Below are 19,559 nucleotides of genomic sequence, written 5' to 3'. Positions count from 1 at the left end.
AATGAGCCACAGCCTCTCTGTCTCTCTCTCTCTTTTTCTGCTCTCCCTGCTAAATAAACAATGCAGCGAGTTGACCTTTTGGGTTAACAGGTTTTTATGCTAGCTCTACTCAGCACTCACACTGATTCAATTACCACCAAAGGTCCAGTGAACCCCTGGAATAAGCGAGGAGTCTGTCTTGCTGTCTGTCTAGAGCAGCAAGTCCAGGTGCCTCATTTCCAGCTTGCAAAGCTGCTCTTTCTCTGGGTGACTAAACATTCCATGATATAGAGGTGGTGTACGCACGTGTATAAGGACTTTGCTTGGGGAGGCCCCAGAAGAACGCCCCCTTTGGATAATTACAATCAGCTGCAGGAGATGACGGTTTGCTTCCCGGCTTTGCCCTTTGGCAAGGCACCAAATCCTCATCCGTAATATCCCATAGAATGTAGTACATGTGTATTAAAGTGGGGGTTTATACTGTATGCATCAGTGATGTGCGGTGAGATTTATGGCTGGTGAGAGACTCCATTGATGTTCCATTTATATATTTTTATTAACTAACTCCTTCTCCAGAAAAAAAAGTTCTTATACTTGGTTGTAAAAGTCTGATCACCTCCTGGTGAGCTTGGTTATATAATTCACCATCTTGGCAGTCCAATTTATGCATGCAATCATTCATTCATTTTCTGTACCGCTTATCTTCACGAGGGTTGCGGGGGTGCTGGAGCCTATCCCAGCTGTCTTCGGGCAAGAGGCGGGGTACACCCTGGACTGGTTGCCAACCAATCACAGACCACATATACACAAACAACCATTCACACTTATATTGTGGGAGTATTTTTGCAGAGTACAAAACTTGTCATGCACACGTTTCTCGTGGTGGCACGGAGCAGGGGAAGATTAATACCACCAAATCTCGTGCATTTAAAAACAGCATGATTTTCGCAAGACCGGTACTCCCTCAAGCATCCGACGCTGCTCAAAAAATTTGCAAATTGGGACAGCAAAAAAAAAGTAATTGTCTATTGTCTAATGTTTAAACGCTTCATTGAGCACCTCGGTCCTCCCTACAAAAACGAACGTATATCTAAAATGTTATGCTGATATCGCATCAATGTTTAATGTTCTAATCCAAGCTGAAAACACTTTAACAGTGCATATGACAACTGAACAGATTTTATGTAATGATTGTATTATGATTTTACCCACATCTTATCTTTTGTATGACTTGTGCTCTACAAATAAACTTGCCTTTAGGAGTGTCAAAAAAACGTTTCACCTGCCTCCCCCTGACTGCACGTTACTGATATGCATGTACATATAATAATAAATGGTAAAACTCAATTATTTTTCTTAATTTTGAGCCTAGCAAAGCACCAAGCATAAGGCAGTCACCTTGATCAAGCCCACCTCACCGACACCAAGTAACCCTTGTGTCACCCACACCCCCTTCCACCTCCCCCTCCAAGTGTTGAGTGTTATTTAAGCTTTACTGGCGCGTGTAAAATTCTGCAATTTGAAGGGCTGTTAAGTTTTTCAATTGAAATTTTCATTTAAGATGCAGGTGATGCTTTTTCCTTTTTTATTTTACTGACACTTTACTGCTCTGCGGATAGGAAGGAAAGGGGCGTTGAAAGAATGCGTTGCCTTCCTCATCTCAAACGCTTTTGTATTTCCTTGTCTGTCGTTCCGAGTGTCTCTGTCGTCGTACCTCGACAACCCTGCGTCTTTCCGCCTTTCCTCCCCCTCTCTCTCTTACGCCTCCTCTCTTCAGTAAAACATGGTAGCAGAAGGCTAAAGTGGAAGTGTGGGGGCCGCCAAGCCTTAAATCACATTTATAAGGATTTGGTTAGCATAGTAATAACACAATCAAGTGACAAGGGGCTAGGGAAGAGGGAGGGAGGAAAGATGGTGGGTTCGCAAATGTGTGTGCGTGCATACTTATTTAGTATCCCGTTGTGCAAATCAGGTTGCGCACATTTAAATGTATATCAACATCAAAAGAGTAGCAATATTTGGCCTTATGTACCTTCTTGAGGAGTGTGTGTGACAGGAGATTCTGAAGGTGAGTTGTGCTCCTAGAAGTCAGAATGGAAGCGCAGCTTAAGTGTTATCGCCACGCTTACGGTGCGGTGTCAAACCATGACAAGCAATAGTGTGAGAATTTACATTGCATTTCATATCTTTACTTCCTAATGTCGTCTCTGCTGCTTGAGGAGACGCCAAGAGGAGCAAGTGAGAAGGTGCTGTCAAGGTCATGAGCTTGATTTGTATCCCCTCACATCACGAGTACGCGTAATGTGCATTATATCCTTTGAGTAACCACGACCGCCGAACTAACTCGGAATTGTCAGTCATTCAAATTTGTTGCAATGGTACTTCCAAGAGCTGACATTTGGGAGGGATTTGTATAATTCCCGCTAACCTTCAGACCGATCTATGGGATATAAAAGGGGAACAGTGAAACGTTAGCAAATAATACATTGCATTGGAATCAAATATGTTTCTTAGTCCAGGCATAAAATCATTGAAATCAGCCTAGTTGTGCTTAAGCATTCACACTTTGTATAACCACTGATTATTCTTATGCCACCATTTTTTTTGTCCTCCTTAATTTTCATTTGGGAATAGTTTTCTATTCATTCAGATATTTTTAAAAAAATTCCAGATATTCCAAAATTGTAACAACATTTTCATCCCATTGAAAAAGAATGGGCCATTTTTCAAACTTCCACTGCACATTCCTCAACCATTTCCAAGCATTCCACTTTTAAACCATCTCATTCATTAAGGACTTTCCCACTGACCACACATTCCAAAAACGTGTTTTTTTGTAACACTACTTCCTCTTCTTCTACGATTTATTTCAACATTTCAAGATTTCAAGAACAAGATTTCTTTCATCCATCATCCATCTATCCATCCATTTTCGTCTGCTTATCCGCGTCCGGGTTGCGGGAGCAGCAATCTCAGTAGGGAAGCCCAGACTTCTTGGTCCCCAGACACCTCCCCCACTTCCACTGGGACGGCACCAAGTCGTTCCCAGGCCAGCTGTGAGACATAATCCCTCCAGCGTGTCCCAGGTCTGCCCCGCGGGCCTTCTCCTAGCTTGGCATGCCCGGATCACCTCACCAGGGAAGTGTCCAGGAGGCATCCGGACTAGATGCCCAAGCCACCTGAACTGGCTGGCTTCAACTATGAAGGAGCAGCGGCTCTCCTCTGAGCCTCTCCTGTATGACTGAGGGGCTCACGCCTCGCCCCCTTAGGGTGAGTCCAACCACCCAACATAGGAAACTCCTTTCAAGATTTCTCAATTCATTTTCAAGCCATTCCAAAATCAGGTTCAGGATACATACCGGAACATAGGATCTTTGTGTCTGTCATTACCTATCACCTCATATCTGTCAGTCCTTTTTGAAAATGTTCACATAGTTTTACACATGTATACACAAATACACACTGTCAAGACTGCTGGGCTAAGAACATTTTGTCAAAAGTGTGCTTTTAATCATAGTCTCTTGAACATGCTAAAACACACACACACACACCCTTCCGACAGAGACACACTCACTTAGATCACTTAGCTGGTGTGAACATGGGAGTAGACAGAGGAAAGGGAGCTGTCCAACACGGCCAGAGTTTATGTTCACAGGAGCCGTCTGTCTGTTCTGCAGCGGCAAGAATTCATAGGGACCAAATTACATTAAAAAGATGGATATAAAACTTTAATGGAATGATAAAAAGGAAAGGAGGAAACGTGGGTCTCTCGATTTCTCTGTTCTGTCATTAGCACTCTCCTTACTTTCCTCCCATTCCTCATCCTATACCTTAGAGTCCTGTATTTTCCGCTCCAATTTTCTCTTTATTTCTTATCTTACTTTTTCTATTCTGTCTATCCCTGCTCGTAAATACTTAAAGTGCTCGTCAGTCAAATAGAAGAGGTGAAAGCCACTGTTCAAATGCAAAAGAGGCAGAATGAGGAGATGAAGAGGTGAGGAACATTGAGATAGAAGAGCAAACCTATGCTACATATAAGTTTATAAGAATACTTACAAATTCAATATAGGGTGTGCCTAACTGTACAGTGTAGTATAGTATATATTATAACAAATGGGCACAAGGTCACATCTCAGTCGATTGGGTGAATGGTGACTGTACATTCTAACAAAATAAACACTGTACCGCATGCATATTTGAATGTATGTGCCATAATAGGCTCTAATTATTTTAGAATGAGCCCGCCCTATAATTAGTATACATAATATTGTATGATTTGGCCTAATTGTTGAGCAGATAGTGACACAAATAGATTTGTGTGTGTGTTTTGAATTTAATTCTGCATAATAAGTCGAGGGAAGTGTTGCCATAATCTAATACATCCTAAATGTGTGCAGATGTGTGTGCCTGAAAGTAGCGGCGTGTGAGGAGGCATTGGTGCTGTATACATCAACAAGGCAGAACATTTCTTGTGGTGTGTACATGCACACATATCAAACGTATGCAAATCTCAGCTGCTTAATGATTATGTATGCTGCAATGATGTGGTGCTAATTAATATATAACTTTGCAGTGAAGAGGCAGCACCAGTGGCTAATATGATTCTATTAACACAATTAGCCCACAATGACACTGGCTAGGTCACTCACACCCAGAAACACAGACACACACAGACACACACACGCACAGTGTACAGTATGTAAGGCTCACTGTCGCTCACTGTTGTTTCAGTTTGCTCAAATAAGTGTTTGCTTTTTTTTACTTATTGCTAGGTTTGTTGTTGTTGTTATGTTTCAGTTAAAATCATTCTACTTTTCACTGGACAGAGATATGAGCTTGTAACAGCACACAGAATCCATGACCCCCTGTAGCATTCATTCGCATTCAATAATCTTTAAGCTGCTCCCCCTGGACATTCTATAATGTTCATTTCCACTTCTATGGTGATGGCTTCCCTATTGATTGGTGCACTTTTCTATTCATTTTACACAAATAATTTGTCAAGTTCTGACCAGGAGTTATACTGTTAAGCTAGAAAAGGGGTTCACTTATTTTTACACCTGTAAAAAATTACTTAAAACATCACCTGTACCGTTTTGGTTATTTGAGACTTCAGCATCATTGACTGTGTTTTACCTTGGAAAAGCCATTGTAAAATACATTCATTTTCTACCGCTTATCCTCATGAGGGTCGCAGGGGCTGCTGGAGCCTATCCCAGCTGTCTTCGAGCAAGAGGCGGGGTACACCCTGGACTGGTCGCCAGCCAATCACAGGGCACATATGTATAGACAAACAACCATTCACACTCACATTCATACCTATGGACAATTTGGAGTCGCCAATTAACCTAGCATGTTTTTGGAATGTGGGAGGAAACCGGAGTACCCGGAGAAAACCCACGCATGCACGGGGAGAACATGCAAACTCCACACAGAGATGGCCGAGGGTGGAATTGAACCCTGGTCTCCTAGCTGTGAGGTCTGCGTGCTCATTGTAAAATACAAGAAATAAAAATATATGTAGAGAATGTGCACTTACTGTCTTCTGCTGTACAAAGAGTTTCCCAGGGCCCTGTTGTCTGTCCATGTGAGTGTGAGACCACCAGTCGGAATAGGTACTGGGTGTATGGAGACAGGCCAGACATATGATAGGAAAAAGTGTCTGTTGTATTTTCCAGGAGCCTAAAAGTGGATTGGCACCAACAAACAGCATTAATGCCACAAATATCTGTATCTGCGCCCTGACTTTTTAGCTTATGGATCATTATTTTGGGACAGAGCATCAGACGAGTGGGCACAATGTTGTATTGAACAAAAACAAACCCAAATTATGGCCAAGTCAAGAATGTTCATTACATCAACAGATCAGTTGCCAGTAGGTGAGTTGCAATATATAGATTGATTAATTGTGTGGGTTATTCTCACTCTTTTTAATTACACTGCCTCATAGCACCTGGTTGGGTCTCATATAATCATCATATGTGATGAAAGATAAGAGAATATTGTCATAAATGAGGGGCCACTGGCCATTTAGCATCAGATGTGCAGAAGGGATGAATGAATGAATAAATCAGGGAACAATGAGATTTCCAAAGCAGAAGAAGAGGAGGGCATGCTTGTCTGATATATAATACATGTACCTAGTCATTTATTTATTACCGCAGAATGAGAGCCTCCTCTTCTTGGATTAAATTGCAATTTGTTGTCAGGAAGCATGTAATGAATACATATCAGATGCACAGCCTCATGTTCCATACCTGTCTGTCTCCTTCTGCCGTCTTTGATTTTTTTTTTGTGTGTGGCTTTTTGTCTTATCCTCATCTTTTCAGCTCATTCCCCCTTGCTTGTTGCAATGGTCTGTCATTTTGATGTGACATATTCCGCTGCTCTGTATAATGTATCTACACGCATGTACGTGTGCATGCTTATTTGTCTTCACCCTTGTTCTGACATACACAGTGTGACAATTTATTTTGGTATTATTAGTTTTTTCCTCTCATTTATACATGCTTTGTGTGTGTGCGCGCAATGGACGACTTGCCTTATCACAGGTCTCTGGGGTGATGTCCTCATTTGTAGACTGTAGTGAAGCAGGCCCGGGGCGTTGGAGTGGGCTGGTTCGGACCAAGACACATTTAGACTGGTGCTCGTGGCATGAGTGAGTCTCACGGCGGACAACCCATCTGGCGCTGTAGAAAAAGAAAAGCGGTGATGTGAGCCTCTTCCAACTATGTATTAGTTAGGGTACGATGTAAAAAGAGTCAGCGCTAGGCAGGTTTGAGACCCACAAGGGACCTAACACAAACCCAAAATATGGAAACAGGGATTGCTCAGTGGAGATGGTAGTTCCCTTCCTTGAGCAAGGCGCAGAGCCAACTGTTCCAGGCCCTGTCGGCACACCCCCTTTTCATCCATTCTATATAGCCACTGACGCATGCGATGCAATAGACCCACAAGTACGTGTGCAGTGTGTTAGCTCACACAGATGCCTGCATTGTGTCACTAGGGGTCATGTATCATTCACAAAGAAATTAGAGATAGACTTATCAACAAAAAAAAACAGCAAAGGTAAGACAAGATTTGTAACAATTGCTTCATACTGTGGCTTATGGTTGAGGGAGAGAGGAATAATACAGAGCACTGTTTGGAGTGGTGGTGTGTTTGTGAAGCCAAATGTGTTTTAATAAACTGTTCATGACACATGAGTGGCCTTGGACTGTTCGCTTGCACAAGTTCCTGTGGTGTGAATTGTCTTTTTGGAGATTTTAGCCGATTGGCATATTTGGCAAAACTGGCTTGTTTAAAACACAGAGGTTCATGTTTGCGGAATGCTATTTTTGAAGGTTATAAAAGCATTCAACATGTAGTTAATTATAAACATAATGTCCAGCCCTTGGGCCCTCTTCCTTATCTTGTTTAGTCATCCTGATTGTTGTCCTGTGCTATTGAATGTGTTTTTTTTAGTATCCTAAGCCTGGGTCTGCTGGGCTAAAATTAACAGTTACAGTTACAGTGTTAGTTTCTTGGCCATTTTACTCCAAAATTTAAACAAAAAAAGTTTACCCCAGAGTCCATGCCTCAAAAAGCAAGAATGCAGGCAATAATTAGATGTCTATTAATATTTGTGATGATAAGACAAAATCATCCTCTCTCAAACAAAAACACACCCAGGGACACCCGGAGACGCAACACTCTTCAGTAGTTATCCTCTTCTCCAGTTGATAGACCAGTATTTGTGCTTTGAAAGGCATCTTGAGTCGGTATGATGACCACCCTCTTGGTAGAAATGGATGGGATGCAGATATGTTAAGGATGACAAAAGAAGGAGAAAATGAGGGCGCCCGTTGTTTTGACTGTGTAACATAAGAGAAACCCCTTGGACGTGGAGAAGTGACCCTTCAATCAAACACCCTGGTTCTGTTCTTCTGATTGCAGAAGTCGTCTTATCATTATCGTCATCAAGAATGGCTATTAGACACACACTCACACACATGCAAGCATGTACACACATCCTAGTGGTGAGCCTGTGTCTCTCTCATGCTGTGTTAGCAGGTACAATATCAGAGGTGTCACTAATCATTTTAAACTATGCACTTTTATGTTCACTTCTCTGGGCCTGCTCTCCTCCTCCTCTTCTCTCGTGTCTCCTGCTCGGCTATCTCCCCTCTGTTCTTTCAGGGAACAAGGACGCATCAAGACAGTTTGCCTTAAAGATGTCTAAAGAGATGCCAGAGGCGCAGAGGTAGAAAGCAGGTTGGAAAGAGAGGAAACGTCTGCTATTTAAAATTTATACTTTCTCATGTCTTTGTTTTGAACTTGAACAGTGGAACTTTCCCGAATGTGTCTTTTGTTGTTTGAGGAATGGGCGCGGTATGTATTCAGCCCTTTGGTTAAGATTAACTAAAGGGCTGAGGTTTGCTTATACTGTATGTGTGTTGTTACCTTGGTCTCTACTCTGCACTGATCAGCTCTTACTACGGAAGTATGCAGGGGGTCTCTACAACGCACCCCCTTATGTACACAGAATGGTCTTTTTGGTTTCCTAATCAGTTAATAAGAATAATTTTCATGTAACTGTATGTAGTTTATGGGCTGCACGGAAGTCGAGTGGTTAGCACGCAGGCCTCACAGCTAGGAGACCCTAGTTCAATTCCACCCTCGGCCATCTCTGTGTGGAGTTTGCATATTCTCTATATGTGCCCTGTGATTGGCTGGCGACCAGTCCAGGGTGTACCCCGCCTCTCGCCCGAAGACAGCTGGGATAGGCTCCAGCACCCCCGCGACCCTCGTGAGGAAAAAGCGGTAGAAAATGATTGAATGAATGAATGAATGTATGGAGTTTATGTGCTGCACGGCAGTCGAGTGGTTAGCACGCAGGCCTCACAGCTTGGAGACCCTAGTTCAATTCCACCCTGGGCCATCTCTGTGTGGAGTTAGTATATTCTCAATATGTGTCCTGTGATTGGCTGGCGATCGGTCCAGGGTGAACCCGCCTCTCGCCCAAAGACAGCTGGGATAGGCTCCAGCACGACCGCGACCCTCGTGAGGATAAGCGGTAGAAAAATGAATGAATGAATGAATGTAGTTTATGTCAGTGCATACATTTTGTAGAAAATCCCCCTTAATTCGCCTACGATTGGGCTTGTTGGTTGCTGAAGGAGGTTGGGGCATTTTTTAGTACCTGCTGTAGATGTAGTGACATTAAGCACCATGCTCTTCACACAGCCCCGTGTATTGCAAGCTCTGACCCAGAAGCTGTAGTTGGTGTACGGCTGCAGGTCCGTCAAAGTCAACCACGTGCCGGCTGCCGTGCCTCCATCCAGCACCACATCGCCACCTGAGCGAAGAGAGTAAAGCCTGAATATGGTGCATACACTGAAGAAAATGATTGTAATAGTACTTTTTTTTTATTAGCATTATCAATGCGATAGCCAAAATCTGATTAATAAAACATACACACATGTGGAATGGGGAAATGGAGGCGGGAGAGAGAGAGTTGAAGATAGAGGACTACTAACTGGGAATGATCAAAAGAGAGAGGTTCCCATACCGAGGCTATGCAAGGATAGTCAAAGAAAAGGGATCAGAAAATCCCACAATGCAAGCCAGTCTAATATATTTAGATGGACAGATGCACACAAACACATATCAGGCCTGTGTGAACTGATGAAGGCACTGTGTATCAAAGCGACACTGGCTGATGGGGAACTAGAGCGAGACACCATCTCTTTCTAGTGCACCTCTTCTATTCCTCCCTCCACTCCTTCCTGTGTGAGGCGCACATCAAACAGCTCGTCTCGGAGTGTGTGCGTGTGTGTGTGTGTGTGACTTGATGAATTTGTACAAGTTAAAGAACCACTGTGCAAGTTTGTGTTCAGTCATTCTGTTCTCATTTTGTTCAATTTTCTACACCCCCCCCCCCTTTTTCTGTCTACTTTCACCGATCCTTTTCTTGTTTGTGTTGGCTGGCTTTCACTGTTCTGTTGTTTGTCATGTGTTGCCTTGCAATCTTTTCCAGTACATCTATGGACGCATGGGCCTCTCATCCTGTTGTTCTACTGCAACTTGACTTTGTTCTCAAGTCAATCTCCACACTTTGCTTTGGTCTCCTGAATCCTCTTCTCGGTACACAGGTGAAATCATGTCTCAACTTTTCTAAACCAGCACAACAATTTGATTATTTTTGTTAGCCGTATGCTTTTTTTTGCCTGACTTTCACACAAAGTTGTGTTTGTGTGCATTGTTTTGCTTAGCGTCTATGAAGTCATTGTAAAAGTTGGAAGGAGGAATTTATAACAATGAAGCTACTGCCCTTGATGAAACATACAGCATGTATGTGTATGTGTAAGCTAACTTGTCTATTCCTGAAGCACTGCATACAATCCCAACTACTATGTGCAGTTAGTGGATGTTATTAAATCCCAAAGTTTGATCCCATTAGTCAGATGGGCTAGAAATTTCTCACTAATGCTGCCTACAATAGACCCACTATATATAGTGTAGGATGTTTTGGTGAATCAGTCAATAAAATCTGAACAAGTTGAAAAACATGGTCGCCATCAACTACATCTCAAAAGGGGGAGAGGTGGGGCTTTTCAACAAAGGGCCTATAGATCATTGACCATTTGTTTCATGGTTATAAAACTCTGACCACATCTGATAACTATAAAGAAGTTGGTACGTACCCGTGAACGTTACAGTATACACTTGTGCCTTCCTAGTGGGGCAAAAACAAGCTCCAAAATAACCTGCTTGTTTGTTTAAAAAAACAAAAAGTCATTGTGGTAAAATGTCACAATTGTCGTCCAAGGACAAGAAGCTAGCTAGCTGCCACCAATGCAGCCATAGACAATTAGGCAAAGTGTGTAAACAAAAATGCAAGAGTAGTCGATTGAAGATTTGGTAAGGTAGTGATCAAACACTCTGGCACCGATTGGCATAGCTTGTGGCAGGCATGATACGAGATGCGTCATTTTGTTGGCAACCTTAAGTGATATGTCCGTTTTGTTTTTTTTTTTACAGAAATCAGACGATTTTAACCTTAGTATTAATTAATTGCACCTAAAACCTGACAAAGTATTAAACACCAACTAGGACAGTTTGGGCTAAGTGATGACTTACCTTGACTGTGATGATATAGTGTGTATCTCATGTTGCCATTGGGTCTTGGTGGAGCAGTCCAGCGGGCTCTTAGAGATCTAGAACTCTGGTTAGTCAATTCTAGCATCATTGGACCTTCTGGAGCCATCTCTAAAGTGTGCGTTTCCACCTGATTAAAAAAAAAAAGAACAATAATCCATATTGAATTAATATGAATGAATATACAACACTGTAGTACATAATACATGTTCTTTACATCCCTTCTTTCCCATTTTTCCATTCACATAGTGTTCTCTCCATTCTCCCTTTCATGCTGTCCCTACTTCACGTCGCCTGTCCTCCTGCGTCAGCTGTTTTAGCCAACTAAATATGGCGTCCGTATTGGAAAAATGCCCCAAAATACGGCCTGTCGTCAGAGGCATCGTTGAGCAAGGAGTGACATTTCCCACCAAATGTCACCGTCATCACGCCAACCCTCGTTATTGAGCTGAGAGAATCGATCACCTTTATGACACCCGGTGGCACGTGCATGCTCACACACATACACCCACACATTGTATAATGGATAGAGTAAAAAAAAAGTGTAGTATATCATTGCTTCAGTGTCTACAATAATAAACACGCAGTGTAGATCCTGAGTAAAAGAAAAACAATGTGACTACATTGTGTCTGAAAGCCTAAGGCAGAACTAAACGCTTGAAGGCCTCACCATATGAGGAGTACAGTGCAGAAGAAAGGAGACAGAAAGGAAGTTGTTGGTTGTTGTGTGTTCATCATATGAACAAATAAGTATATTTGTAAACAATAAATAAATACATTCTGAAATTGTTAAAATATAATGTATATACACTGCTGATCAAAACTTTAAGACCAGATGAAAATGTGCAAGAATTTACATTTTGCACTGTTATGGGTGCAAATGGGTGAGAAAGGGGGTACATGGGTTCATGTCTAATGTCTGAAGGGGTACGGGTCTATGAAGTTTGGGACCCACTTGTCACCAAGCATCATAGCCTTGACCAACATGAATAAATACATACAGGATGAGTGAATGGTTGTACACCACATCACATCTCACTGACCATGGGTCCCTTGCCGCAGCCACGCGCTGTGCAGGCCTGAAGCCTGAGTACATGTCTGCTCCATGGAGACAGCTCCTTCACCACCAAGAAGCACTGAGAGGAACTTGTGTTTGATATGATAACGCCATCCATCCAAAGGCCATAGCTGGTTATGATTCCTGCCAAAAAACATCACACACAGGGTTTTGGAAAGTAGGAGAAACATACAGCACATAGATGGTTGCATTTTGGTATTTCTACATTTCTTCATCCTTGATGGCAGGCTCAGAATTTATTTGCTTTACTTTACATTTTCACAGTAGTGGAGAGATAAGCGCAATATTGTTTTGCAGCCCCAGAGGAGTGGCGGACGTTAGGCGTATGTACTGTACATATTACGTAATTCTCTCATTGGTTTATCACTGCCATCATGCTATTACGTGCTATTATGTTATATTTTTACAGCACCAGATTATAAGGCGCCTCGTCCATTTTTGAGAAAATTAAGGCTTTTATGTCCGTTACAGAGACGAAAATACGTCTTGCTGTCTCTATCCTGCATCCGTCAGTGTTTCCACTGCGCGGAATTCCACTGGTAGAGTAATGGTTGTGACTTTAGACACAGCCTGAGGCCTATGGATTGACATGTAAATGGAAAGTGAAACTGGGCCTTCAGACCTGTGTGTGTTTTAGTGGGATTTGGTGATGAAGACATCACTAATGTTACCTAAGGCATTACAGGGATAAAAACCCTGAGAGGGTGCACACACACACACACACACACACACACAGGTACTCTGCATATAAACACAGATAGATGCAAGATACAAGGCCATGAATACACATACATGCCAGCCCAATAATTACCTCCACCTAATAAAAAAGGAAACGCCAAATGTACTTTGCCTTAATAAAAATGCATACTGGGGGGCTCAAAAGATCAGTGCTAAGAACTAAGAGTCTATTCTGCTTTAATCATGTGTGGGTTTTATTATTTCACCAATACAGATACACACACCTATCAGGGAAATGAAGACACAAAAACCCTGTGGACACCAGTTACATCAGGGGAGCTCTTAATGTGGCCAATCACATGCATGTGAGGGTGCGTGTGTGTGTTTATGTGTGCGTACGCGTGTGTGCGTGAATAAGCCCATATCAGTATAGGCTGTAATAAAGACAGGTTGGGAAATGAAGCAGCGAATGCATAACAGGCTTATTTCCCCTCTTTGTCTGCGTGTTGCCCCGACCTAATCCCCGAGAGGATTATCCCCCACAAATCCCTGCGGAATTGGGGAGAAGGCGGGGGGAGAGGAAGAGACAGGACGAAAGAGAGAAAATAACACAAAATCTCACTCCTCTGTAACCCATCACCATTGTCATTGTCATTTTTTGACAAAAGAAAGTATAAAAAAAAAGTGTGCAATGCTTCTCCGCCTTTTTAAGAAAAAAAAAGAGCAAGAGGCAATCAGGTAATCATGATTAAGTGTCTCCCTTGTTATACATTTCTGTCATCAGATGGGGGGAAAGCTTTAAGTAATTTACCCTGGCTAATATGCGCACACATCACAGGGTTTATGGAGCGAAATGCACTCATGTGGCATTAAGCGTAAAACACACACAATTCACACTGCGCACACACGCATTATGGAATTACACATACTTTAACGAGCATGGCAATAACATCCGATAATATGTGGCAGTGCGTTTGTATGTTGGGGACTGTGAAATGGGCTGGCAAATCCTCACATGGCCTTCTCAATCCTCAATTCATTTTGTTGTCAGACTGTAGTCACTTCATCATTAACATGTCAGTGTATTGTGTGCTAAGTGGTGTTAGCTCAACCTGCAGTACATCTTTATGAATAGCACTGTATAATATGCATACATTTCCGGGGGTGGAGTCAGCATACAGTATGTGCAGTTACATAATGACTAGAATGGAACTCACTGTTTCCTCCCACATTCCCAAAACATGCTAGGTTAATTGGCCACTGCAAATTGTCCATAGGTATGAATGTGAGTGTGAATGGTTGTTTGTCTATATGTGCCCTGTGATTGGCTGGCCACCAGTCCAGGGTGTACCCCGCCTCTCGTCCGAAGACAGCTGGGATAGGCTCCAGCACCCCCCACGACCCTCATGAGGAAAAGCGGTAGAAAATGAATGAATGAATGAATGAATGAACTCACTGTAGAACAGACCAACGCCAAGGTTGACCAATCAATGAACCATGTTCATTTTGGATCACACCTTCATGGCATTAGTTCCTGTGGAAACCATGTCTCTCCACATTGTGTGTGACTTGTCTTTTTATTCTGGTTGGGTTGTTTTGAGGAATAAAACAAGCTGGAGACAGCAACAGATACCCACCAGCTACATACAGTATGCATCAATTCTGTCAAGTAGATTCATGTATTATTCAATGAGGAATTAAAGGTAACTGATTAAAAAAAGCTCATCTCGTAGGACTCTCTCTGAATCCACACCAAAAACATTCAGGAATCTTTCTTGGCCCAGTCCCCAACGCTCCATAAAGTTTCATGGAACTCATTTAAGTAGTTTATTGCATAATCCTGCACAACAAAACACAAAAGGAAATAAAATTAAAAAAAAGTCTGGTGGAGGTTAGAAATAAGCGGCTCACATAATTCATAATCATGTGCTTAAAGCCTGGTGTGAAGTGTGCTTGGGTACAGTATGTACTGTATCTTGGAGGATTTATTTTTGCATTGACAAAACTGTCATTATCATCTTAAAATTCCAAGTTTCTACAGATTCTGATTGCCAAGTATTTGAAAATGAAAAATAAGTTTCCATGAATATGAAGGACTTAATTAGTCTAGTAAATTAGAAAACATATGTCCTGAAGACACATGATGCAAGGATGCAACACTGGAGTCGAACCCACATGTGGAATATAAGACATCTTTATAAGATGCAGTAAAAAAAAAGTCAAAGAGAAACAGTGGATGAGAGGGAGAAAAGGCTTCCAGCCTGCAGTACTCTTTTCCGTCAAAAGGGAGCACTTTTCCTCCACTTAAAGGAGCACAGGGGCACACTGGTCCCAATGTATGTCCTCCTCTACTTTATCTATTTGTGTCACAATCCTTCCTGCAACCCGTCTTGGCTTCTCTCCCCCTTTGACTTCAACCCTATTGCACATTCATATGATTCAAATTTAACATAAGGGCATTGTTCTTCAGTGTTGTGGTTCACCTGAACAACACAGAGGTCTTTCCTGGAATCATGGCTGTACTGACAATGTTTTTCATTCAATGCTTTTTAAGTCTCGTAATGTTGTTGCCGTCATGACTTTTGCTGATCTTTCATATTTTCACACATAGATTAAGATAAGATAAGGCAACTTCCAGGAGTATGTATAATACAATACTACAATTAAGTGAAATAAAGTACATTTGTCTGTATTTGGAGTGCATGCAGGGTAAATATGCCATGCAGGTGTGCTTTTCCTCACCGTTGGGCTTATCAGGAGCTGTCCAGCTGATGTTAAGTGCATTTGGGGACAAAGGGGTGACGATTGGTGCCGGGACATTCTCCGGGGTGCTCTCCTCAGTCTCGGCCACAGCGGGGGGGCTTCTTGTACAGCCACCACCTGTGCAAGCCTACGATGCACACAAACACAAGTGTACTTGTAAGTGTTGGTGAAACTAATGACTTGAAATGACTTCAAAAGAGTAAAAGAAGGACTCACAGCCACACTGATGGTGTAGGCTGTGCCAGGAGATAGGTTGCGGAGTGTGTGGTCTTCAACATGTTTTGAACTGTTGTAGACTAGGGTGGGCTCCGAAGCACCTTGTGACAGGAAGATGGAATAGAACTCCAGAACGCCATTGACCTGAGAAGGTCGCGACCACCTAGCAACGAATGAGGAAACAAATACATATTTTAAACCACAGCACAGCTTATTTTATTCAGTTTTAATCAGGACAATTCTGGGTTACTAGTTAGGAGTATTAAAGATTGCAATTTACTGTAATCCTAAACATGTAGAGCATCGGTTAACCTCACAAAAAGTATTTTTTTTTATCATATTGTTATGGAGGAGCACACTGTTACTGATTAAAAACACTACCAACGATATTATTAATTCTAGTTAAACAGGTATATGATTTCCCAGCTGTTTAAGGTATCTGTGTGTAGTCATTTTGGTGAGATTTTAGCCTTACTAACATCTTTGTAAGCTTTAAAATAGACTATTATGGCAGAGCCGGCCATTTACAAATACAGATGTGTTGAAAAGAATATATTTGATTTCAGCCAAAAGCCAAATAATTGTGAGGAGGACACAGTAAGTAAATAGTCAGTGTACAATATAAATACTTCATGTAACAGCCCAGAGTAGGCCAACTCCTATTAGTGTGCTAGCATGGGGGGGCGGCAATTTTAAAACGTGATAAATTCCTTTCTTGGTTCCTCCCTTTAAACAGCGGTTTGTGAATGACTGATGAGCGTGTGTTAGCACACAATTAGCCGCTCTTGACTAATCTATCACATTCTTTATAAGATTTATATGCTGTCAATTGGCCCTGTGATGTATGAGCACTTCTGAAAAGCTCAATCAAAGGCAAGTTGGAACAATTTTGCAGTGTAATTTATTGTACAAATGGTTTTGGGGGAAGAAAAAAAAAAACACAACGTGGACAAAAATTCTTCTGAGAGGACTATACAATTTTGAGTGTGAATTTGTGTTTATGCATCCAGATGAGGTGAAATTCTTTAACAATGTTTGTAAACGTGGCTGTACAGGTCTCGTATCGTGCGTGTATGAATGTATTTGTGTCAGATATAGTGCGAGTCGAGGGGTAGAGGATAAATCTGCTGATATAGCTGCATTCCCATCCAGCATCCTCCCTCAACCTTTCTCACAGTCTCTCACCCTCACTTCCTTACATTTCTTGCATTTGCATCCACCCCCCCCCCCCCACCCTCTGTCAAGCTTTCAAATTCATCACTTACACCTTTCTCGCTCTTCATTCTTCTCACAGATGTTGCACATTTTTGTCTTCCTCAGCCTTTCTCACAGACACAATAGGGATGTATTGACCACGCGTGATCTCTCAACCTTTGCCTGTTGCCAATGTGCTAACGAGGCAATACCCAGTCCTTCCCACAGCGGGTGAATTTATAGCTGAAAATGGTTTAAATACTCATGGCACAATTCTTGACCCTGCTGTACAGATGGCAGTAATGTCAAGGATGAAATATTACAACATGGAATTTGTTTCCCCAGCTGTCACCCCTTTATAGACAAAAGACACGGGCACTTACCTATCTTGGTTTAATAAGTAAAAACTTTTTACAGTTCACATTTCAATTTGTGTTTATTTGTTTTCAGTAAAATGCTACATTTATTAAATATTGGAGCTTGACAAAGGTGCAGATCAATTTTTCCTTACTTTTGTTACAATGGAGAAAAAAGGTTAATCTTTCAATTCTAATAATCCAATTCAGACATTTGCCCTAGGTGGGGGTCTATGAGGGTGAATAATTTGGTGCTAATCCGGCCTTGCTGAAGGTGTGCACAGTGCACACTGAAAGTAAATGTCATTCCAGCAACATGTTGGCTGGAACTGAAAACAAACATATTTCCCAAAATACCCCATAAATACATCCCAATTTGCATTACATAATTACATTGCATATGTGAAATGTGGATAAAGTGTACAATAGCGCTTCTTAGAACCGCACAAACACACACCATTAGCATCTAAGCTACAGACGCATAAAAGGGGCTATCAGGCTGACTAAAAGCACTGTGTGTCATCCGTAGCACGCCGCAGCCCTGCACACAACGCAAGTTCCTCCTGCACTAAAAGTGCTACAAAGTGTCAGCATGCTCCCAAATCTGTACTGTGGTGGTACTCAACCCAAAAGTACAGCAGGTTCGAACCGGGGCTTTACATCCGCTGCCTGAAGGATGATCACATCGCGAGCCTCAAACTCACCGCACACTGCCGCTCAAGTAATTGCTCAAATACCGCACCAATCTAAAGCTTTTCAAAGCGCCAATCCGGTGAGACAGTTTTGATGCACGTTTTGCAGGGTGCAAAACTTACATCACACTGTAGAAGTGGGGTCGGACCTGATCGACTTTTTAAAGCGATTATCGGCCGATATCAATCGGTGGGCAATCTATCAGAGCAACCCTAAATAATGAAAGACATGTAATATAAAGATGCAAGCATGCAGCATGCTTCTGTATCTTTTCTTGAAAAAAATAATAAATAAAAAATATATATATACACATATATATATGCATGTGTGTGTGTGTATTTTGTATGCAGCAATCACACACCAACAGTGACACAATGTCCAGCGACATTTTCAAATGAACAGGTTGGTAAAAAGTGTACAGGATTTATCTTCCTCAGGCATGTAAAGAGGAAAGGTCAAGCGCAGTGTATCAAATGAATATTGTGCATGGTAAACACAGCTCCAGAAGGTCACCAGAGCTCTGCTACCATTTCTCTTATACAGCATATGATTGCACTGTATGTGCAATGTAGAATGATCAGAGTGTGCTTACTCCACCAGAATGGTCCGCGAGTCCAGCAAGGTCAGAGTTGGTGCTCGTAGTGGCCCGGGAGGAAGCTGAGAGGTCAACATTGTGACCTGTGAACTGTTGGTGCATCCAACGGCGGTGCATGCAGACAACACCAGGATGTGAGCGGTATAGACGCCGAGATCTGTAATGCACATCAAGGAAGAACGTAGAGAACATAGACAGATATGTATGTAATGTTGTACCAAATTAATACCATATTAATGCTGATTTTATATTGAAACAGTTAATATTGTGAATGTTTGCAGTAGTAAGAGTTGTTTGTAACATTTACAGTATGTACCGCGCCTTGTTTAGCTCCATGTTTATTAGAATAGCTGCATTGATGTACACCAGTCATACTGAATACTGTACACCAGTTAATGGATGGATAAAAAACAGCATTAATGTTGGAGGCAATAATAAATAGAATGGTAAATACTTCAACACTAAGCATTGTTAAAGTCTCCTATTATTGTTTGTCTTTGTGCATCACAGCCTGTGCCCCTCTGCGACACACTCCCGCTCTGCAACACTGTCTGTTTGAGTGCACACTGTATAATTATTATACTTATAATCCTTCCAATCATCTTGAACATCAGAGACATTATTAAAGCAGCGTGGATGATATGTCTCTTGCCTTTATTCACCCAAAAAGACACACACAGGCACACACTGTGTGATGAAGCATGAGAATGTACACATTTAAATTCTAAATGTACTCTACTCATTAAATAATTTATACCAAGATTACTGCGTGCATGTCTTTATGTAAATTGCATGTAATTGTATAGCGTGTACGTATGTTTTTGTATACCTATGAGAGCTTTTGTCTTCTATGAATACATCTCACCGT

At 41.9% G+C, this 19,559-nt stretch overlaps 1 protein-coding gene across 1 annotated transcript in view; it reads right to left on the bottom strand.

Annotated features, from left to right (window-relative positions):
- The window catches only part of ush2a (Usher syndrome 2A (autosomal recessive, mild)), a 153,944-nt gene that overhangs the window by 68,532 nt on the left and 65,853 nt on the right, over window positions 1-19,559 (bottom strand). The window contains exons 43-50 of the mRNA XM_078795872.1: window positions 18,689-18,848; window positions 15,854-16,016; window positions 15,617-15,764; window positions 12,162-12,319; window positions 11,101-11,248; window positions 9,161-9,316; window positions 6,521-6,668; window positions 5,519-5,661 (exon numbers count right to left, since the gene is read on the bottom strand). Coding sequence (XP_078651998.1) covers window positions 5,519-5,661; window positions 6,521-6,668; window positions 9,161-9,316; window positions 11,101-11,248; window positions 12,162-12,319; window positions 15,617-15,764; window positions 15,854-16,016; window positions 18,689-18,848 — 1,224 coding nt within the window. The remainder of the gene's footprint in view (window positions 1-5,518; window positions 5,662-6,520; window positions 6,669-9,160; window positions 9,317-11,100; window positions 11,249-12,161; window positions 12,320-15,616; window positions 15,765-15,853; window positions 16,017-18,688; window positions 18,849-19,559) is intronic.

This window comes from Doryrhamphus excisus, linkage group LG13 (assembly GCF_037039965.1).
Source record: "Doryrhamphus excisus strain RoL-2023G ecotype Guam linkage group LG13, RoL_Dexc_Guam_v1.1, whole genome shotgun sequence".
Lineage (NCBI taxonomy): Eukaryota > Metazoa > Chordata > Actinopteri > Syngnathiformes > Syngnathidae > Doryrhamphus > Doryrhamphus excisus.
This window is presented reverse-complemented; position numbering and strand designations above follow the sequence as displayed.